The sequence below is a fragment of the Calidris pugnax genome, unplaced genomic scaffold (genome assembly GCF_001431845.1).
Source record: "Calidris pugnax isolate Ruff unplaced genomic scaffold, ASM143184v1 scaffold199, whole genome shotgun sequence".
NCBI lineage: Eukaryota > Metazoa > Chordata > Aves > Charadriiformes > Scolopacidae > Calidris > Calidris pugnax.
Window position 1 is genome coordinate 1,168,655 of NW_015090970.1, and position 21,614 is coordinate 1,190,268.

General features: G+C 43.2%; 2 protein-coding genes across 9 annotated transcripts in view; both read left to right on the plus strand.

The window, feature by feature from the left end:
- MYO9B (myosin IXB) overlaps positions 1–14,205 on the plus strand; it is a 46,707-nt gene extending 32,502 nt beyond the window's left edge. For 4 of the 8 annotated variants that reach the window (XM_014952870.1, XM_014952872.1, XM_014952869.1 and 1 more), the window contains 24 exons: positions 114–194; positions 396–506; positions 1,102–1,224; positions 1,712–1,861; positions 1,970–2,136; positions 2,526–3,476; positions 4,013–4,079; positions 4,463–4,593; positions 4,986–5,143; positions 5,276–5,466; positions 5,936–6,034; positions 6,540–6,716; positions 7,312–7,353; positions 7,891–8,002; positions 8,177–8,247; positions 8,706–8,898; positions 9,287–9,415; positions 10,036–10,141; positions 10,549–10,680; positions 11,356–11,479; positions 11,975–12,022; positions 12,533–12,672; positions 13,010–13,137; positions 13,289–14,205. In XM_014952870.1, coding sequence (XP_014808356.1) covers positions 114–194; positions 396–506; positions 1,102–1,224; positions 1,712–1,861; positions 1,970–2,136; positions 2,526–3,476; positions 4,013–4,079; positions 4,463–4,593; positions 4,986–5,143; positions 5,276–5,466; positions 5,936–6,034; positions 6,540–6,716; positions 7,312–7,353; positions 7,891–8,002; positions 8,177–8,247; positions 8,706–8,898; positions 9,287–9,415; positions 10,036–10,141; positions 10,549–10,680; positions 11,356–11,479; positions 11,975–12,022; positions 12,533–12,672; positions 13,010–13,137; positions 13,289–13,728 — 4,071 coding nt within the window. In that variant the 3' untranslated portion in view covers positions 13,729–14,205. Of the gene's footprint in view, positions 1–113; positions 195–395; positions 507–1,101; positions 1,225–1,711; positions 1,862–1,969; positions 2,137–2,525; positions 3,477–4,012; positions 4,080–4,462; positions 4,594–4,985; positions 5,144–5,275; positions 5,467–5,935; positions 6,035–6,539; positions 6,717–7,311; positions 7,354–7,890; positions 8,003–8,176; positions 8,248–8,705; positions 8,899–9,286; positions 9,416–10,035; positions 10,142–10,548; positions 10,681–11,355; positions 11,480–11,974; positions 12,023–12,532; positions 12,673–13,009; positions 13,150–13,288 lie in introns of all 8 variants that reach the window. The other 4 variants (XM_014952878.1, XM_014952871.1, XM_014952874.1 and 1 more) reach the window with 3 other exon arrangements.
- A 619-nt stretch (positions 14,206–14,824) lies between these two features.
- On the plus strand, positions 14,825–20,656 carry USE1 (unconventional SNARE in the ER 1 homolog (S. cerevisiae)). The gene is made up of 8 exons (XM_014952889.1): positions 14,825–14,976; positions 15,167–15,216; positions 15,573–15,651; positions 16,489–16,641; positions 16,841–16,859; positions 18,052–18,082; positions 18,298–18,460; positions 18,941–20,656. The coding sequence occupies exons 1-8, from the start codon at positions 14,875–14,877 to the stop codon at positions 19,121–19,123; spliced, it is 780 nt and encodes a 259-aa protein (XP_014808375.1). The 5' UTR covers positions 14,825–14,874; the 3' UTR covers positions 19,124–20,656.
- The last annotated feature ends 958 nt before the right edge of the window (positions 20,657–21,614 follow it).

Sequence of the window (21,614 nt, forward strand, 5' to 3'; positions counted from 1 at the left end):
ATACACGGGGAACCTCTGTATTGGATGAAAAAGGATTTGTATAGACATATTTGTATAGAGATACTACATATATATATACATATATATAAGTCTTTCTGAATATTTCATTTCAGACTTCACTGAACAAGTTACTGGAGACACTGGGTAAAGCTGAGCCGTTCTTCATCCGCTGCATCCGTTCCAATGCTGAGAAGGTAAGAGGGCCTTAAGAGCCAAGTGGATTTGAGTGCTGAGGATCTAAGTTTTTGAGCCTGTAATATTTCACTTTTGACTTGTTCACTGTCAGTCTGTATGAATGTTTTCACCAGAGTGTGAAAACAGGATGTGCTTTTTCTGCCAGACAGAAACAGGACTCTTCAGGCACTTACTAGCTCTTGACTGCTGATCTTTTTCAGGAAGAGATGCTTTTTGATGAAAGTTTGGTGCTTCAACAGTTAAGATACACTGGCATGCTAGAAACTGTGCGAATCAGAAGATCTGGTTACAGTGCCAAATACACATTCCAGGTGTGTGGAAGTGGATTATATTTTCAGAAGTATCTGCTCTTTTAGAAAAAACATGCATTTCCTCAGTGTCTCTTGTGTCTCTCTTCATATGAAGCTTGGGATGAACCAGAGCCAGGATGGTGACAGGTTTTAGTGTAAACTATTGTGCGAGTCATCTACCAGTAAGGGGTTCTACTTGTGGCATGAAGGGAAAACATTCCAAGTGCTGTATTAAGCAATCAGTTCTGCACGTTACTGTCTCCGTAGGTGAATTAGTTTTCTATAAAATAATTTGTGTGTGAAGCTTTATAGATCACATATAGGTGATACTTACTGCTAACTAGAGGCTGAATAAAGTCTGCATTTTACAGAGCTAGCTTTATAGATCACATATAGGTGAACCTGCTAACTGGAGGGGTGATACTGCTAACTGGAGGCTGAATAAAGTCTGCATTTTACAGAGCAGGAAAAGAATAGCTCAATTCTGAGTGTGGAATAAGTACTTTCAAACCCCTATAGCTTAGATGTCTTGGCTTAATTTTAGAAATCTAGGTAAAACTCTAAACATGTGAATTGCCTTCTAACATTGTTCTCTTGCTGCCTCTGCTTTTTGCAGGAATTCATAGACCAGTTTCAGGTGTTGCTGCCCAAAAATGCCAAAGCCTCTAAGGAAGACATTTCTGTTTATTTGAATAAACTCAAACTGAATGAAAACCACTATCAAATAGGGATGACCAAGGTCTGTGAAACTTTTTGTTACCCGATAAAAAATAATGATATACACTGCAAAATGTAGTGCATTTTGTATTTAAAATAGCTCTTTTAACTCTTGTAAATGTTGACACACAGACTTCAGTAGTTGCCTTATCATTTTTGATGCCAGCCCAAAATTTTGCAATACAGTGCAATTTTCTAGTGTACGGATAATACTTTTAGGAAAAACTGTTGCTATTGGCATTTGTCAGTCAGGTCAATGTTTTCACTTCAGAAGGTTTCTATGATTTGAAGGCTGTAAGCACAGTTGAATGTTTTAGAAGCTGAACACTGAGGTTTAGTAAAACAACAGGACTTTTACTTTTTGGGTGTGCTAATTGCTGCCAGCTGATAAGATTCGGGTCAGTAATAAGTATTACCATGCTCATGTTTCAGCTTGCGGAGATACCTCCAGTGGGGGCTGAAAGGCTCCTATTAACTGTTTCTTGATGAACTTTTCTTGAACTGAGCAGGTTTTTATGAAAGAGGCTGAACGGCAGATACTACAGGATACACTACACAAAGAAGTGATCAGGAAAATCATTCTCCTCCAGAGCTGGCTCAGGATGGTTTTAGAAAGGAGACGTTTTCTCCGAACACGGCAGGCAGCCATTGTTTTACAGGTACCTTTGAGAATTGCCAATCTTTTCCTACCAAACAAGCAAAATCTTTCCAGCAACATCCCCCACCTTCAAGTACCTCTTCCTTACTCTAGAAATCTCCCTCCTTAGGCTTGCTGGCGTTCCCGGTGTGTCAGGATGGGGCTGCAGAGGAATAATGCAGCTGTTTACATTCAGTCAGCGTGGAGAAGGTACAGGGAGAGAAAATGCTACCTTCAGCAGAAGAGGAGAATTTGTCTGGTGCAAGCTGTGGTCAGAGGGCACCTACAGCGTAAGAGGTAAAGAAAGAGGAGACACAGGACATGAAAATGTGCATTTTTAACCACTTAGCTACTCGGCTTCACCTGCCGAGCTCAGTTCCTGTGTGATATGTTGACTTAGTAAACAAAGATAATTATTACTGTGTGATGCTGCAGTTGGTATCAACTGGCTACTGGTGTGTGGGAACTGGTTAAGCCCTTAGGACCTGGGAGTTATTCAGCAGAGCTGCACTGGTGTGTGCAAATCAGAATAAGTCACTGCTCTCCATGCAGTCACACTGGGACTGGAAGTCTATTTGTACTTCATGTCTGTGTCACTATTTAAGCTGCATTTAGACAGTTGGGTCTACTCTTCTTGACCCCCGTGCATTAAATATTTGCGTTTTCATCTTACAAATTCTTGACAGGTTTCAGAAAATGGCAATGGAAAAGCAGAAGGCTGAGGAAGAGCAGAGAGAAATGCAGGAAGATGGAGATGGAGAGAAGGATGAGGGCAAGGATGAGCTCAGTGAAGCAGCAGCAGATCAGTTGCCTGTGAAACACGAGTCAGAGGTGGATCAAGCTGGTGCAGACAGAGATCAAACTCCAAACGAGCAAGCAGAAGACCTGAGCTCAGCTGAAAAAGCCCCGTTACCCCAGAAGAGTGTGACAGAGGGATCAGAGAAAGTCCCAAACAGCCGAGAGAAACGCGAATCTCGCCGGCAGAGGGGGCTGGAACATAACGAGTTACAGAATAAGCATGTCCTGTTTTCCTTCGAAGGACCATCTTTACTGTGCCAGGAGGAACAGACCTCTTCTGAAGAGGCCCTGGAAGTGGTTCCAGCACCAAAGGAATCCATGGCACAAGATCCTGCCCTTCAAGGCAGCAGTGAGGGAGAGAAAAGTCCAAGTGAAGAAAAAGCTCTTTCAGACACGTCACCATCAAGTGAGATAAAAGAAAGCAGTTCTATTCCTGAGCAACCACCTGTATCAGAAGGGGAAAAAGCAGATGAGGAAATTAATAGCATGAAAACACAAGAGAACCAAAATAACCAGATAAAAGGCAGCCAAAGTTTTAACTGCCCTGAAAGACCAACGAATCTTGCACTAAATCTTCGCAATACGCTGTCTGCCACTGGGAGCTTTCGAACTTCAGCTGAATGCTGGGCAGATAAAAACAAACGTCAGAAGGCAACCAAAGACCTCGATAGTCCCACTTCTTCCCTAATCCAGAGATACGTGGATGACCCAGAGAAACTGAAGTACAAGAGAGAGAAGTGGAAAGGGAAGAGACAGTCTGATGCCAGTCAGAATGAGATGCTGAGTCAGTCGTTGGATGAAAGAACACGCACGGATAAGTCTCCTCAGGATCAGCTAGAGTAAGGGCAGCTTCCTAATTATTTTGGCTATTATAGAAAACAGGTATCTGTAATATTTAAAACTAGATGGAGAACTCATAGCCTGTACATCTGCCATGTTACGAGAGAAAATAGAGCTATGAACAACTGCTGCTTTTTCTTGGCTTTCAGTCCCCAGGCCTGCAGTTGAATCTGTGTGGGTAGAATGTTTTCAGAAGCAAACAAAAGATACAAAGCCTGCCTTGCTGAATGAAAACAGAGAGTCAGTTAAATTAGAGTCTGGAGTTTATTTTCATGTGTCTTTGGTCCACTGAAAACAAGGTTTTAGTGACCTGCAGTTTGCAAGCATCGTCTCTGAGATGGCAGGAAATCTGACATACCCATTTTTTTTTCACTTCTCCAGTACATTTTGTGTTTAAAAGTGAGTTGTGAGAGTTGATCAGGATTCTCTTTCAGATATAACATTGATGTGTGGGCTATTTAAAAGATGGTAAATATTAAGAGGCTACAGACTTCTACAAAATATATAATCTGAAACTAATCTTGTACCTTTGCAGAAAGAAGGGGAATTCGTCTTCATTAAGTGATCTCTCAACACTTGTCCAGTCTGTTGCCATGAATCAGGTACTGATGCTATTGTGCATATTTATACTTAATTATTCTTGTTTATAAATGTTAAAGATTTGTGAATAATTGGTTATAGTGTGTTCTGTGTGCCTGTTTTCCTTCCAGGTCAATTTTTTTGGGGGGTGGGGAGCTTGATATCCATGTAAAACAAATTTCATTAGCAAATATTATACAATGATTTCAAAACTTAATTTTTAATAAATGGACCCTTGATCAAAGCATTAAATATATTTGGATCTTATGTTAGTAAGCTCATACCTATTGGGTAAACTGTTTTGTTTGATGAAGCAAATTCTTTTCCCTTTCTAATTTTAAAAGCATTTAAACAATCTATTTCACTCAATACGTAGCTTTTTGACTCCTCATTCTCTCAATTGTAGCAATCACCAGATACGATTGAAGAAGAAAAAGGCAACAAGAAATATCCTGTGCAGAAAAAGCCCAGTGACCTCTTACCTACCTCGGATGCAGTCGTTTCCATGCAGTCAGCAAGTCAGCAAATAGATGCCAGGTATGTATTTTGTGTAGGACCGGCCTGCCTTTAAGAAAATGAAAATAAAAATCCCACATTTCCTTGGCTGGCTCCCCCAGCTTCTGGCATTGGGCAGCCTGGGGACTTCCTGAGCCAGAAATAATGTCTTGGCTCAGTGATGGGTTGTCTCTGTGGATGCTGAAGGTAGTGCTTTAATCTCGTAAATATCAGAATGTCCATTTGTGCCTTCACACTGTCATTTCTTTTTTTCTGCTGCTCAGTTTTTCTGCAGGTTGGACCTTAGAGTAAATATGCACAACAGAGGTTAATGAGATGGCGGGTGTTAGCTGTGCTGATAAAAGAGCCTTTTCTTGTAGCAGAGCCAGCTGCTATTTCTAATGTGACCAACTTGTATCTGTTTTTATGTTCAGGTCTGCTTTTAAAAGTCCTTTGCGTAGGCTTTTGGGGAAAAAGCCAGACAAGAAGATTCCAAAGGAGAGTCCTGATGTGATTGATGAAGGAGATGGCCTCTCCCTTGTATCTTGTGTTCCCTTTCCAGAAACAGGAGGAACCCAGAAAGTTTCAGAAGGTGAGTTACTGTGACTGAATCCCCAGCTTGCAAATAATCATCTTTCTGTAATGTTTTGCATGGCTGCTGAGGAAACTAATACTGAACAATTCAGTCATCCTAATTGAATATACAAATTAATTCCTTTCCCAGTGTCTTCTGGACAGCCAAGTCGTCTCCAGGCAGGGGAGCGCCATGTGAAAGAGGGTGGTAAAACAAAGAAGAACCGAACTATAAAGATCAGCAAGGTCACAAGTGTGTCTCAGAACTGGCGAGCTTCCATCGTCCGTGAGATTGCAAATGCCAATGAACTCAAACATCTTGATGAGTTCCTCCTAAACAAGGTAAAAGACACTCAACTATGATAAAATTCAGGTCTATGCGCACTGTTTATGTGGAGTTTTAAAGGCTGCTTCTCTAGGTGCAAGTTTATATTATGATTTAAAGCAAAGGGGAATTGATTTGGTAGCTTGACTGAATTAGGTCTGTATTAAGGTCCTTCCTATTCCTTCCTTTAAGTCTCTGAATGCGTTATATTACATTAAATCCTGCTGGCAGTCAAGTTAGCTCTTCATTTGTTTACAAACAAGTGAGCAGCAAAAGTTGTATTAGAAAAAAAAAGCATGAGTTGTAAGAAAATAGAGGTCTCTAGAGCCTACCTACACAACCCCTATTTTATAGCATCAGAGCATATAAAGAAATGTTCTAAATAATTGGAATGGTCACAGGTTACTAAGCCCAGCAACTGAATCTTAAGACTGGTTGGATGTTCTGGTTTTAATGAAATTTGATGCAGGTGTATTTGCATTCTAGATCAATGACTTGCGCTCCCAGAAGTCTGGTGTTGAATGTTTATTTTTTGAAGCCACAGAGAAGTTCAGAGGAAACATCAAGACCATGTACTCTGCTCCTGTAAGTAGTAAGTCTCAATAAATTAAAAAGTTGGTAGGTAAGAAATGAATTGAAGGTGCGGTTAAAACGCTTGACCTACAGCTCTTTAACAAAGCAATTCACCCGTTTTTAGCATAGAATTCACAGCTGAATGTTAGACTCAAAAAAAGAACATTTTACAGTTGTGCTGTAACCTTAAGCAGCTTGCTTTGCTTCCCTTTTCTCATTCACTCGGCCGTAACTTATTTTTAGAAATGGCTGGATTTTGCTGTCTTCAGCCTCTTCGTGCTGCTGTGTTTAAACACCAGAGAGAAGTGCCAAATGCTTTTCCAATATTCTTACGACAGCGCCCCGTCTCTGCCAAGTGCCCTTCTACAGAGGAGTAGGGAAGTGTGTTAAATTGTTTCTGTCACGGGCTGTTATCTTTTACTTTAACCATGAGTGTACTTTCTTACGTCTGAACTTAAACACATACAAACTGTATTCAAGAAGACTGTCTTCTGAATTATATTTGTTCCTTCTCTAGAATGGGCAAATTCACGTTGGCTACAAAGATCTGGTGGAAAATTACCAGCTTCTAGTAACAAATCTGGCCAAAAAAAGGGAAGAGAAAGAAGTCAAGCTGGTTTTGAATCTCTTCCAATCCCTTCTGGATGAATTCATCAGAGGATATGCAAAAAAAGAGGAATCTGAGCAGCCCAAGGTATAAAACTTCCTCTGTTACTGGCTTATGGGGGGATTAAACAATGTTACTCTCCCAGGATAAGGAACTTGTGGTACCTTGGAAACCTTTTCTGTAGCACTCTTCCATTATTTGGGAAGCACTTTCCATACATGAATCATGTGTACAACAACTTCTGAATGCTGATACACCTTTTGTTGATTGTTCATTATTTAACTTACCATTAATATTTCCAGTTATCTTAAAGTGTTTGTGCATTTTCTTTGGTGAAAACTTAAGAGTTCTCTGAAGGTTTTAGAGCTGGAATTGCTTGGTGATTGTTCATTATTTAACTTAGCATTAATGTTTTCAGAATCTTAAAGCATATGTGCGTTTTCTTTGGTAAAAACTTAGGAGTTCTCTGAAGGTTTTAGAGCTGGAATTGCTTTGTCCCTGGGCAGCTGATTTTTAGGAAGTTGACAGGGTGAGCTCAGAAACTCCCGTACCAAACTGAAGGTGCAGTACAGTGTCCCAGAATGTCTGGAGGTAGAGTCGAGGAACTGAATAGGGAAAAAAAAAATAGGGAATGGAATGTCTGAATTTCAAAGACTAACACCACTTCTGTACTGCACTGCAGCAAACCAAAGCCCAGAAGAAGAAACGAAAACAAGAACGTGCAGTAAGTACTTTTCTTTTTGCAATAAGTCCTCAGTTGTACTGCCAGAACACAGAGAAAAACACTCTTGAAAGAGTTTACTTTTGTACTAAAGTTCCTTTTTATTTTGCGTGCAAAATTACTTGCTGCTTTTATAAAGATATGACACAATATAAAACTGGTTTTCCGTGAATCAAAGATCTTGTTCCTGCAGTGATAGGTCATAATCCACTGTTTTCTCCCTTGTCCATCCCATCTCTTAGACCCTAATGGCTTTCTCAGTAATGGGACTGTTTAAAAGAAAACTACTACTAAATATTAATAATAAATATAGCTAATATATTTCACTGATGAACTTTAAGGTGGCAAGTCAATTATGAAACGACACAGCAAACCCAACTGCCTTAAGATAAGGTGAAATTGGGTTTCAGGGTCAAAGCCATCAGTTGGAATTGTAAAATAGAAGTGGAAAATCTAAGATAGGGTAGATAGTTTTATTAAAAATAATGATAAAAATGAAAAAAAAAATAATCCCCTGAGTTTCTTCCCCTCTCTCACCAGATTGAAGAACACAATGGCCACGTGTTCACAAACTACCAAGTGAGCATACGGCAGTCGTGCGAGCACTGCTCCTCCTACATCTGGCCCATGGAAAAGGCCTGTCTCTGCAGCGGTGAGTGACACCACCTCATTCTGCCCACTCAGGCTCCAGAGTGGATGATCCCTTGTAGCTTCAGTGGTACAGGTGGGGCTTAGTGAAGAGGTTGTGCAGGTTGTAGGAATAAGCCAAGACCCTTAGCATTTTAGTGTGATTTGGAATACTTGTAACAATTGCTCCTTTTTCTAGTTTGCAAGTTGACCTGTCACAAGAAATGCATGTCGAAAATCCAGAGCAGCTGCACATCCTGTGGAAAAAAGGTAAGAGCTGTAGATCTGGGACCAGTGCTGTGGTACCATAAGGGCTGAATGCAAAATGCTGCCTTTTTTTTTTTCTCAGCAAATGAACAGTGGGTGTCCAGGCACTGAATAAAAATTGCTTAGAGAATTAAGTTCCCATCTCTGTGTATAGTCAGAGCCAGGCCCTGCAGTTGCAGAAACAGAATGTTCTTCTAAAAGGTGATAATCGAGCTAATTTGGGAGCTAATTTAGACTATGTGTGCTGCGTTGGACAGACTGTTAAAGAAATCCTTTAATGTGTACCACAAAGTTTCTTATTGGTGCAGCTCAGGAAATCTGCCTTACGATGGAAGGCTTGTAACAACCTCCAATAAAACACACGGGGCTTGTTTCTGGCAGCATAAGCTCATTGTAGCATGAAACTACACAATTTTCTAGTTGGGGAGCGGGTATTCATGGTGCTCTGGTCTCGATTCCAGAATGAACAAGATGCAGAACCACGTCATTTTGGGGTGTGTGTGAGTTCCCTGACCAGCGAGAGGAACTCTGTCCCCATAGTCATGGAGAAGCTGCTGGAGTACGTGGAGATGCACGGCCTCTACACAGAAGGCATCTACAGGAAATCGGGATCGGCGAATCGTATGAAGGAGCTGAAGCAGTTGCTGCAAGCAGGTCAGGCAGTGCTGTCTGCCCTTCTGACTTCCTTGAGTGATACCAGTTTTCCCTGTAATTCTCTTCTATCTGAAAGTCTCTGGCACTTCTTAAGTGTTTTAAAACCAGCTTTTAGGTGGCCATGCAGGCTGTACTGGGTTTTTTTGGCTGGAAAAACATAGAAGTAGTTAGTACATAGAATACTATCTTAGTACTTCTTAGTACATAGAAGACTATCAGAAGTTTTTTTTCTTTGGTTTTTTTTTCCTTTTTAATTGCCACTTGGATTCAGTGAACAGGAGACTTGAGCTTTTCTAATCTTATTTCGTTGGGATCCCAACTTCAAAGGATTCCATACTCCCAGTACTTCAAAGGAATGAAGTGCTCTAAATAAAATGTTTCTTTTCAGATCCAAACTCGGTGAGACTGGAGAATTACCCCATTCACACCATTACTGGCATCCTTAAGCAATGGCTACGGGAACTACCAGATCCACTGATGACGTCTGCGCAGTACAATGATTTCCTCCGAGCTGTAGGTAGGTTCTAGAAATGTTCAAAGCAATGGTTTTTCTTTAATTCACTATGTCCTTGGGGAAAGAAACACTAAGGTGCTCATGCTGGCTAAACAGCTTCCTTCAGTCCACTTACAGCAATGATTTTAGACATTTTACATAAAACACTTTTCAGGGAATGTCTCCTTGAGATACTTGACCTTGTTTCAGAATTCCTTTTTTATTATTTGTAGCACATCACTATACAACCCCTCTTTCTAAAAACAGTGAGCATGTGAGTGAGTTTCCTTCCATACAGGCTTTTTTCATATTGATGTTCTGAACTAGATCTAGAGATCCGGATATCTCAAATCTTTAGATTCATTTTACTTCGGTGGGGTTAAGGCACCCCAAATACCATTGGGGATCTTCATGTGTCCCTTGATGACTGCTAAGGTCAGCAGCATCTGAAAAAGCAGGAAAATTGCAGTGTCATGAGGGGTATTTTAACATCCCGTGAGAACAATCAGTAAATAAAATGAGGGTGTGACTTCTAAGACTGAATTCTCTCTCTGCTGCAGACAGTTTAAGACAATGTCAGAAAGCACTTAGCAGCTTTCTACTGGCGTTACCCAGCTCTTATGATGTTTTTTCCTTCTCTACAGAACTACCAGAAAAACAGGAGCAACTCTGTGCCATTTACAGTGTCCTGGAACAGCTGCCACAAGCAAATCATAATACCTTGGAGAGACTCATCTTCCATCTGGTCAAGTAATGAGTTTAATTATTTCATTTGGAGAGAAACCCCATGTGACTTTGTAAAGGGGCTGCTCTTATCCAAGGGACTTGGGAGTATTCCAGGGGGCCCTCTGGACATAGGGAAAAGGGATTTTTAAAGAGGAGGCACTGAATCACCAGACACGCTTTGAGAGGCCAAACAAGCTTAACCTGGGTGGCTTCCTCTTCCTTTTTCTGATGCGTGAAACTTTGTCTGCTTGGTAGGTGTGAAATCATTTTAAAACTTCTTTGAACTGCTACGTGCTTAGTACCCTAGAGGTACTAAGAGGCCTCCTTATGTGATATTTGGGAACTCTGGCAAAGTTTGATCAGATTGCTTGTATTCTAGCAAGATTCGCTTAATTTTCTTTTTTTTTTTTTTCTTGAACACTGAATTTCAGAGTGGCTTTGATAGAAGATGTCAACCGTATGTCACCCAATGCCTTGGCCATTGTTTTTGCTCCGTGCCTCTTGCGCTGTCCTGATACCTCTGACCCTTTAACCAGCATGAAGGATGTTTCAAAAACAACCATGTAAGTTTTACCAGTCTGCTGCGAAATAGGACTTTGAAATATGATGGAGGGCCAGTACTACTCCCTGCTTTTGTTACAGCCTTATTCATATTGAGCTGAGAAAACTGAGGGTTAAGAGCTGCTAAAGTCTGGCTGCAGGCTCATTCTGTATCTACCAGTCTGTGCCAGCACAGGAAAGACAGGTAGAAGCAGCAGAAGCTGTTAGTGGCCATGGTAATGTCTGTCTGCTTACTGTCGCTGAGTACAGTCAGCGTGGGAGGCTCAGGGTATCACAGGAAGAACATTTGCCATTACCTGTAACAGTCTGTCCTGGTTTGTGGGCCATGTTGGACTCTTCACCCCATTCCCATGCAGTGTTACCCCCTGTAAGGTGTGCATGGCCAAGCCACTGTGGTCACCTGCCATCCACGTGTGGCAAACCCCTCCAAGCCAGGAGAGGCATTTCATCCCCCCCCTGCTTGTCCCCAGAGCGTTTCTAGTGTGAGGCTGCTCAATAAACTCTTGCCCTTTTGTCCAGGTGTGTAGAGATGCTCATAAAGGAACAGATAAGGAAGTACATACGTGCACGTGTGACAAACCCCTCCAAGCCAGGAGAGGCATTTCATCCCCCCCCTGCTTGTCCCCAGAGCGTTTCTAGTGTGAGGCTGCTCAATAAACTCTTGCCCTTTTGTCCAGGTGTGTAGAGATGCTCATAAAGGAACAGATAAGGAAGTACAAGATAAAAATGGATGAAATAAATCAGCTGGAAGCAGCTGAGAGCATTGCTTTTCGACGACTCTCGTTGCTTCGGCAGAATACGGTAAGTGTTGAAATAAACCATGGAATGGCACCATCAAGCAGAAAACATCCCACCAGTTTCTTGGGAAGGGATGGATGTGCTCCTTATTTATCCTCTCCATCCCATTCATTAAATCAAAGATCAATTGCAAGATAAGAAAAACGATTTGGACTTGCCCCAAAACTATAGTTGGGAGCTAAATATACAGCTTCACTGGAGTCTGATTGATAAATGAAGGGCACGGGGTGGGGACCTGCTTTTTATGGTCAAATCTATTGTCAATCTATGGTCAAAATCTATTTTCCCATATGATTCAACCAGTGGGACTAAGTTTGCTGAGTCTCTTACATGGCAAAGGAATTTCTTCACTCCAGATATGGATGGTGGACAGAAATATACTGTGTTCTCTTAGGGCAAATATGCTTTTCTTTTTGTTTTTATTGTACTGATTAAAACAAACCAAACTGTCTGATCAGAAGCTGCATTATAGTGAATTTGGTCTTCATCTCTCTCTAGCTGTGGCCTCTAAAACTTGGGTTTTCTTCCCCTTATGAGGGGATGCGGGTATGTACACTGCCTGTGTTAAGAGTGCATGTGTTTTTTTTCCTTAACGGTACTATTGCATGACTAAAATACTTATGTGTATTGTAACTTTGGTTTTAAATACTCTTTTGAACAATTAAACTGCATGTATTGGTGCATTGTTCTCCCAGGCTGCATGCAGGGCTGCCAGCCTCTTCTGTCACCACTCTGGTATTTTATAGACATTCTGAATGTAATTTGTATTGGATATAATAATATTACTTATAAATGACTACTAAAACTAAGCTGAGGGTGGCGAATCAAATTACTATGCTTCAAAAAAGGTAATAAAACCCCAGAAATCAGGTGAATAGAAAGATTTCTACTACCTTTTTGAAACATTTGGATGGGTCACTAACAGCTCTTCACCAATTCCATCAGCCCTTCATTTGATCTCCTCATTTGTCTTCCACCCTGCAACTTAGTGGAAAGTCAAGACTTTTGTGTAGCTTCTTATGATCCAGAAGTGTTACACATGAATTTGCCTTGCAGACTAAAAGCTCACAGGCCAAAGGCAGTGAGAGTGGCAACTCAGAACTGGACTCGCTGCATGAAGAAGAGGAAGTTTCTGAAGCCGATAATCGGGAAAAGGAGATCCTCATCGATCGCATACAGTCGATAAAGGAAGAAAAGTAAGTCACAGCTTTGAAAACCATTTGTCTCTCTGTAGGTTGTGCCCTTTGCAGTTGGAGGTAATACTGATAGCAAAGAAGATCTTTTTGGACAAAAAACCATACTCAAAAAACCATACTGGCTAATTCTGTCAGCCTTCATGAAGGTGGAAGAAACCATATTAGCTAATTCTGTCAGCCTTCATGAAGGTGGAAAGGAAAATGCAAAGGACTAGCTGCGAGAAGATACCATGAGAATCAATTATTATATTAATACCTCTGAAATATGTGCTACATAAAGTTGCTGGTAGCAGAGATACTGTCTTTCTGGAGCGCTAAAATCTCCGTTTTGTTGTAGGGAAGATATAACTTACCGGTTACCTGAGCTTGACCAGCGAGGCTCTGATGAGGAAAACGTGGACTCTGAGACCTCGGCGAGCACAGAGAGCCTGCTGGAAGATAGACCAGGACGGATGGATACCGAAGGTCAGTATTAAGGTAGTGTGTGTTTTTTTTTCTATTCTACATCTTTTGCTGCATACAGCCAGGTGACCAGATGTTCTCTGGTCGCAGGTGCTTGTATGAAGCTACATTTTTCTTTGTGCTTTCAGTATCTAAGTATCTTGTTTCTTTAAAGCAATTATCGGACTGCACTGCGGTGCTCGGAGCTCCAGTATGCCTGCCAAAGACATCTGCAAAGTGCCTTCTCTTTTGCAAAGCTCTTCAAGTTCTTCCTTTGCATCCCTGCCTTCAAGACACAGATCATCCTTAACGCTGCCCAAGATGAAAGTGCCCCGTCGAACCCCAGTGATGCCAACAGCAAACATAAAGCTTCCTCCTGGGATTTTCAAATGTACAGAATCCCAGGGCAGGATCCTGGCTAACGAAGAGTCTCAGCTAACGGTGAGACGAAGGGAGCAGCCCGGGAGGCGAACTGATAAAATCCACTCTGTCTACATTGCACAAGGGTCTGCACTGGCCCACGCTCAGGAACTCTTGGACGAATACGAACCCACAACAAAAGTCAAACGGAGGTTTTCGGACCCTTTCTCTCACATTCCCTGTATAGAGAAGTGAAATACTTCAGCTGTCTGGACTGGTTTTTTTTGAAGTCGACTGCAGCTTTGGCTTTAACCCTTTGAAGGCCATGAACTGGTTCATGTTCTCTTAAGTGGCTGCAGGAAGGCAGCCAGGAAACGTACAGTACTGTAAGGGTTAAGCAAGGTTGTTTAAAACAGTTACTCTTCACTTTAAATTAAAACCCTGCAAAGGAAGTAGAACGTAAAACTTGTGTTGAGTGTACAGGAAAAAAAAGTCCCCTGATTCTGCTGCCGTGCCTTTTTCCATTTGCCTTATGATGGACTCTAATGGGACCAACAGTGAGTTTGGGTCAATGTGTGTTGCCTTAATTTTTTTTTTTTATGTTTTTATTACACCTTTGTGTGAATTACAGAACTGTTAATTTTGTAATAGCCTTAACTGAGACCAAAATATATAAAAATGTTTATTAATACATTGCACTTTTTAAAAATACACGTGTTAGTTTATGAATGAGCGCCTCGTCTGATGAACCATTTCTTTGGAAGGAAGCCTTTAACCTGAATCATGGATCTTTGTCGGTACTTCCATGAAGCACTGGGGCCAAACCCACGATGTCACCTCAGAGCATTTTGGTGCTCTTGGAGCAAAGGGAACCATTGTGTGGGAGGCCTGTGCTGTGTGGGGCTCCATCAGCCTCCCTCAGCTCCACATCTGTGAGGTGAAACCCCTGAGGGCCAGGTGCCATCTTACCTAAAAATGTTTTGAAGCAGCAGGCTCTGCTTTGAGGGGTCATGGCTTCAAGCCAGAAGAGGGCAGATTTAGATTAGGTAGCAGGAAGAAAGTTTTCACTATGAAAGTGATCTTTAAGGTCCCTTCCAACATAAACCATTCCCAGAACTGGTCTGAAATCCCAGCTCCGTGAGCCCTGCTCCACGTTGAAGGGAAGGAAGAGCACGACTCGGGCACTCCCTATCGCTGCCTCCGGGGCTGTAGCGGTGCCACTGCGGAGCTGCCCCAGCATCCCCGCCTGCGTGCGCGTTGGGTTCGATTTTAGGGTGTTTTTTTTAAATAAAGCCACTTCGGCCCTCCCAGCGCCTCCCGCCCCGCCCCGCGCCCCGCCCCAAGATGGCGCCCGCCGCCCGGAAGTGGCCCTGAGGCAGCTTCCGCTGGCCACCGGCCGCCATGGCGGCGACGCGGCTGGAGCTCAACCTGATGCGGCTCTTGAGCCGGTGCGAGGCGCTGGCGGCGGAGCGGCGGGACCCCGAGGAGTGGCGGCTGGAGAAGGTGAGGCGCGGCCCGGGACCCTCCTGCCCCTCCGTCCCCTCAGCAGCGCGGTTCGGCCCCTCGAAATAAACTGAGGCAGCGAGTGCTGTGGTGTGTTAAAACTCCAACCTCCCTCTCAGCCGTGCAGCAGCCTCTGCCAGACGGGATATTTCTCCTTTATGCTGTGCATTAACAGCTTTTTTCTCCCCAGTATGTGGCCGCTCTTGAGGACATGCTCCGAGAGCTGAAGAAGCAGTCCAGGTGAGTGGCTCTGAGGGCCTGGGGAGGGCGGGCGGCCTTGTTGGTTCCCTTACTCTTTCTCTTCCCGTAAGACACAGCCCACAGACACCTCAGTAGAGCGTGTACTTCCTTCTGAAATGTATTTTGGTGAGGGAGAAGCTGTGCCCGAGGAGCTGTGTGTTCTCGGGGACATTTCCCTTCACATCGGCCCGTGCCCCGGGCTGTCAGCATCACCCTGCCTTGGAAAAGGCAATTTCCAAGCATCTTCCTACCCTGAGCCTAATTCTGTTAAAAGGTGCTTCTTTGAAGAACGTGGGGTTGGTTTATAATAGAAAATACCGATAACTTCTGGTTTTCATTCTGTTATTTTTCAATAGCAAACCTGCCCCAGAACTGCTGAATGAATACTCTCGCAAAGTGGACTTCCTAAAGGGACTTCTAGAAGCTGAAAAATTGGTAAGATCTACAGGTTCGGCTTAAAAAGACTTAAGTGTTCTCTGGCTATATTCACCTCATTGCCTGGTTCCTACGTTTGCCTTTATCTTAGATCTCAAAATAACACTTGTTAAAATCTTGTCAGGCAGTCCTTGTAAAAACGTCAATAAATATATTGGATTTTTGTATTTTGTTAAAAGGGGGCATTGTATGAAATCTGAAACTTCTTTCTCCCTTTTCAAAAGCAAAGTCCATCTTGCCCTACATCCTCACTTCTTTGACATGAGATACAGGGGTGGGTACTGTCCTTTAGACCTGATGCCTCTTGGACGGACCGATGTGCATCTGGAGAGCTATGAAATGCCAATAAGCTGTACCCCAATTAGTGCGGGTACTAATTAGTGCTTTGGGTTTTTTTGCTGTATGCAGTTAATGCTGCTGTTGAGACTTACTTTGGTGTTTGGGACGCAGCCATGGAAGTGCTCCCTGTGTCCTTGTTGGTTGCATACCCCTGTGGCCTTGCTGCAGAATGTGATATTCATGACATTTAATTGCTTCTTCCTACTCACAGTCTTCATCAACTGAAAAGGCTCTGGCAAATCAGTTCCCCTCTTGGACGGACCGATGTGCATCTGGAGAGCTATGAAATGCCAATAAGCTGTACCCCAATTAGTGCGGGTACTAATTAGTGCTTTGGGTTTTTTTGCTGTATGCAGTTAATGCTGCTGTTGAGACTTACTTTGGTGTTTGGGACGCAGCCATGGAAGTGCTCCCTGTGTCCTTGTTGGTTGCATACCCCTGTGGCCTTGCTGCAGAATGTGATATTCATGACATTTAATTGCTTCTTCCTACTCACAGTCTTCATCAACTGAAAAGGCTCTGGCAAATCAGTTCCTGGCCCCTGGACGTACCCCTACAACCACCAAAGAGAGAACCCCAGCTACTAAAACAGTTCATCTGCAGACAAAGGCTCGTTGCACAGGCAAGATGAGGAGTGAGCTGCTTGGTACAGTATGTTTTGGCGGTGCTGCTGCTTTTTTTACTGCTATTTTATAGATTGTCTCTTCTTGCATTCAGCTGCCTTTGGTGGCTGCGCCTCAGATGTGTCCCGGGCTTGGTTGGGAGTCACCTTTTTTGGGTTTCCTGGAGGAGTGTTTTTTATCACTGGCCCTTTGTAATCTTCCTCTTTCTTTTTCTTTCTGCCTCCCAGGACCCCTTGGCTGTCGATGGTAAGTTTCATCTGTTGTTTTCTCTCCTGGCCCCTGGACGTACCCCTACAACCACCAAAGAGAGAACCCCAGCTACTAAAACAGTTCATCTGCAGACAAAGGCTCGTTGCACAGGCAAGATGAGGAGTGAGCTGCTTGGTACAGTATGTTTTGGCGGTGCTGCTGCTTTTTTTACTGCTATTTTATAGATTGTCTCTTCTTGCATTCAGCTGCCTTTGGTGGCTGCGCCTCAGATGTGTCCCGGGCTGGGTGGGGAGTCACCTTTTTTGGGTTTGGATAGTCTAAATACTGGGCACAGACACTGTTCTAGGGCTGGAGGAGTGTCTTTTATCACTGGCCCTTTGTAATCTTCCTTTTTCTTTTTCTTTCTGCCTCCCAGGACCCTTTGGCTATCGATGGTAAGTTTCATCTGTTGTTTTCTCTAACTTTAGTTAACCTGAGTCTTACAGGCAGAGAAAGAGGAAGGTCAGGTATTAGAGATTTGGCCAAAGGATACTTTTAATTTAGTGTCTCACTTCTTTTCAAGGTGGCAGATTTTAAAAGCAAACAAAACAAAAAACCCTAAGTGTTGTTACCACTGTGGTCGCAGGGACTTGCAGGAACCCATTTTTCTAGAATTTGTCCAGAAACAGACATTCTAATTATAGAATTAACAAAGACAATTTATTGTTGCTCCTGTTCTCTTCTGCTCTGAGTAAATCATGTGATTTTTAGACGCCTGGAGTAGGCGTTGTTCAGTTCCTCTTAAATATACAGCCGTGTTGTTCGTGTGGGGAACTGGTAGGAATTAATTTGCGGTTTCCATGGCTACTGTTAGAGCGGCTGGAGCCGCGCCAATCCAATGTGTCCTGAAAGAGAACACCGAGACACACGGCCTTAAACTGTGCCCTCAGGGATATGATTCATCTGTTTGTTTTGTTGTTTTTTTTTCCTCTCCCCACGATATGTTTGCTGTTAGGTGTTGTCTTTTCCCCTGTGGAAAGCAGGTAGGCATTTGAAATCCGTGTTCCCTGGGGTAGAGAGCCAAGTAGGATTTGGACATCTGAAAATCTCTTAGGGAATAATTGTTCAGCCTGTGATTGCATTGGGATTTATAACATGCTAAAACACATCCCTTACGGAATAATTGTTCAGCCTGTGGTTGCATTGGGATTTATAACATGCTAAAACACAAATTTAACTCTTTTTCTAGATTCCGAGGAGTTAAACCTAAGGAAGAGGAAGTAAGTCAAAGTTTCTTATTCTGATGCTGAATGTTTTGAGAACTGCTTTCCCAACGACCTTTACATCACAGCTGGACTTCCATTTGGGTGATAGAAACCTAAATATAATGAATTCAGCTGATTTAACTCGTCAGTCGCAGAGTCTCGGGGAGATCTTGGGAGGTCAACCCACAGGGAAGTACAAAAACCCAATTTTCTTCCTTCTCCTCTTGCAGAGGCCTCGCCCCCGATGAGAAGCAGTCGGCGGTGGAGCTGGACGCCGTGCTGCAGCACCACCAGGACATGCAGGAGAAGTTAGCTGAAGAAATGCTAAGTTTGGCTCGCAGTCTCAAAAACAACACTCTGGCGGCGCAGAACGTGATAAAACAAGATAACCAGGTAGTGCATGTTATTGGGGAGATCTTGGGAGGTCAATTCACAGGGAAGTACAAAAACCCAAATTTTCTTCCTTCTCCTCTTGCAGAGGCCTCGCCCCCGATGAGAAGCAGTCGGCGGTGGAGCTGGACGCCGTGCTGCAGCACCACCAGGACATGCAGGAGAAGTTAGCTGAAGAAATGCTAAGTTTGGCTCGCAGTCTCAAAAACAACACTCTGGCGGCGCAGAACGTGATAAAACAAGATAACCAGGTAGTGCATGTTGAAGTGCTCAACTCTTAGTTTTTCAACCCAGAAGGTTAAAGCGCTGATATATTAAATGCTGTCCCTATAACCTGATTCCAGGCGAAATTAGGGTGAGGAGACTGGAAGGCAACCCCTGTCTGCTTCTGTAGTGCGATTGAACCTTTTCTCTGTTGAAAGAAATAGTGTTTTAGGGCTTTCAGCTCGGAGTTTGAAACTCTTTGCTCTCTCTGCTCCGCAGACGCTGTCGCATTCCCTCAGGATGGCAGACCAGAACTTCGAGAAGCTCAAGGACGAATCCGACCGCCTCGAACAGCACGCGAAGAAATCGGTCAACTGGCTGCTGTGGATAATGTTAATTGTAGTTTGTTTTATATTCATCAGCATGATTCTCTTCATCAGAATTTTCCCCAAACTGAAATGATTCTCTTCTCGTTCAGCTGCCAGAGTGCAGTTGGGAAGCTGAGAACTGGCAGCAATGAATTTCTTTGCCACCTATCGTGTCGTTAAAAGAGGCTGCCCAAGGCCTTACCCTTCCCCCTCTTCCTTGTGGGGTCAGTGAAGGGTTTCATAGGGCTTTCTACACTTGGTTACCTTTTTACTTAGTTAATATTGCTGTCTGTTGAGACAGATAACAACAGAGAACTGGCAAAAAGCTGGCACTTTACGGGGAGCTGCTAACGAGTTCCTCAGTGAGTAGCTCCAGCCCTGGTTTTAATGTGGCTGTGGCAAATGTTCCCACTCCTACAAGGCGTTTACTCAATGCAAACACAAGTAACAGTTGAAGTCTTACAGTTTTTCCCAGCTTTACAGCTTTACTGTGCTGCAGCAGGACCTTGCTGCCAACAGGATATTTAATTACAGTTCTGTACATACACAGCTGTAGGGTGTAGGAAGAGAATGCTGCCTTTGAGATGTTGCCTGGCTCAGGTTCAGAGAGTATCAACAGGTAAAACTATTCTCAGGCTCACCTTTTTCCCCCGATGAGTATTATTTAGGAATCTTCTGCAGTTCAGGCTTGCTAGGGAAGAGCTGGAGTTGCTTGTTGCAATATTTGTTTCCCTTTTTGTGAGTGTGACTGTTCTCTCTCATTGTCTGTTCATGTTGATGCTGTTGCATCAAGAAAACACCGTGACCCCGGCCCTGCAGAGCTGTACACACAGCACTCTGTATGCTACACACCTCACCTGTGCAAACACTTTGTCACTGTAAATTGGGGGCAAAGGAAGCTGGTGTCTTCAAGACAGAAATAAAAAATAAAAAATAAGAAAAGAATTAAAATATTCAGGCTTTACTATTTGAGACAGGTTATTCTGGTCAAGAGCAGTTGTGTGACATCTGTATTCTTAAGAGGTCACTACAATAAAGCAGAGAGGAAATGAATTTGAATATTTTTAAAATACTGCTAGGAAAAATGAGAGCCTGCAGTAAAGCAAGGTTTTGTTGTGACCATGCAAGAGCCATTTTTAAGTGTTTGTGATAAGCCAAGAGCAAACTATTCGTGTCTGTGCTGTGGTTTCTGGAGCCTTACTCTGGAAAGGGGTGGCGTTGGGGTGTGCAGGTTTCCCACTGAAGAAATGAGCAGCAGCAGATGACCCCAAATGTGGGGTTTTTTTTATCATTTCTCTTGGTGTTTTGAACCACTAGATGGAGTGTTTTCGGCCTCTTTGGCGATCCCCTGCAGCAGGGGAAGGTGGGGAGAAGAACTGTTTGTCACAATTGGGTTCTTACGAAAATCCAACTGCTGCTTTGAACACATCCCAGAGCAGCAGCCTCCCTTTCAGAATTGTTTTTTGTTCTCTACAAAACCAGCTGTGTTAATGAAGACAGTCAACGTTTTTTTACAGAAAGTATTTTTGTTCATTTAACAGGATGTTTGTAATTTAGTTTCCCATTTGTTTATGGATTATCAAATGCGTGATTATACTACAAAATACAGCTTTTTCTTCTAACTGCTCCTCTGTGTGACATGTTCATTCTGTTCCAGCAAACTTGTTACTTTATAGAAATGTGAAGTTGTAGCAAACCACCTACGGACATTTCTCCTTTTCCCAGAAGTTTTTCTTCAACCGTAACGTTTGATATTTCACTGTGCTTCATTAGTCAGTGCTGTGTCACCAAATTAGTTTTTAATTCTAATTGTTTACTACTTTCCCTGCGGGCATTTCAGTCCTCTTAGAGCAGAGGTTGCATGTTGTGCTGGAATGAGTTTTGTGTGTGAGAGATTGGAACGATACAACATTAGTGCTTCATTGACTCTAAGATATTTTTTTTTTCCCTTTATTACTTGAAATAAATTTATTTTTTCCAGCTTGCAAAAGACTTGGTGCATCACTGCAGGCAAGCTTAAAGCTGAATTTTTTGCTATCAGCCATGTGGTGTTGGCTAGAACTCTTTTGGCACTTTGACAAATTGCACGTTTGGTTGGAAAGACCTGAAAGGGAACTATTTTGCCCCCAAGTTGACAGCAATTCCTGTACGGAGAAGCCTGTCGGGGGAACCCGTTCAGAAACACTTTGCTATTTCACTTTGACCGCTGACATTTCGGGGGTGTTTGTTATTTTGAGGGGATGAGCTGCCAGAACAGAGATTGAATCCTGTAAAACTACTGCCACCTTTTGTGCCGCCCGGCGTGAGCTCAGAGCCTCCCGCGCTGCTGCTGCTGCTGCCTCTGACCCTCTGGAAGAATGTTACCTCCTGCCCTGGCAAACCAAAAGGATTCATTGCCTCAGTGCCCAGCAATCTCCCTGCTTTGTCGACTGGCAGTTGCAGCTTTTGGTTTTTCTTGAGTTCATTTAATGAGCCAGCAGTGTGCCCAGGTGGCCAAGAAAGCCACCAGCATCCTGGGCTGTGTCAGGAACAGTGTGGGGAGTAGGGCCCGAGAGGTGATTGTCCCCCTGTCCTGGGCACTGGTG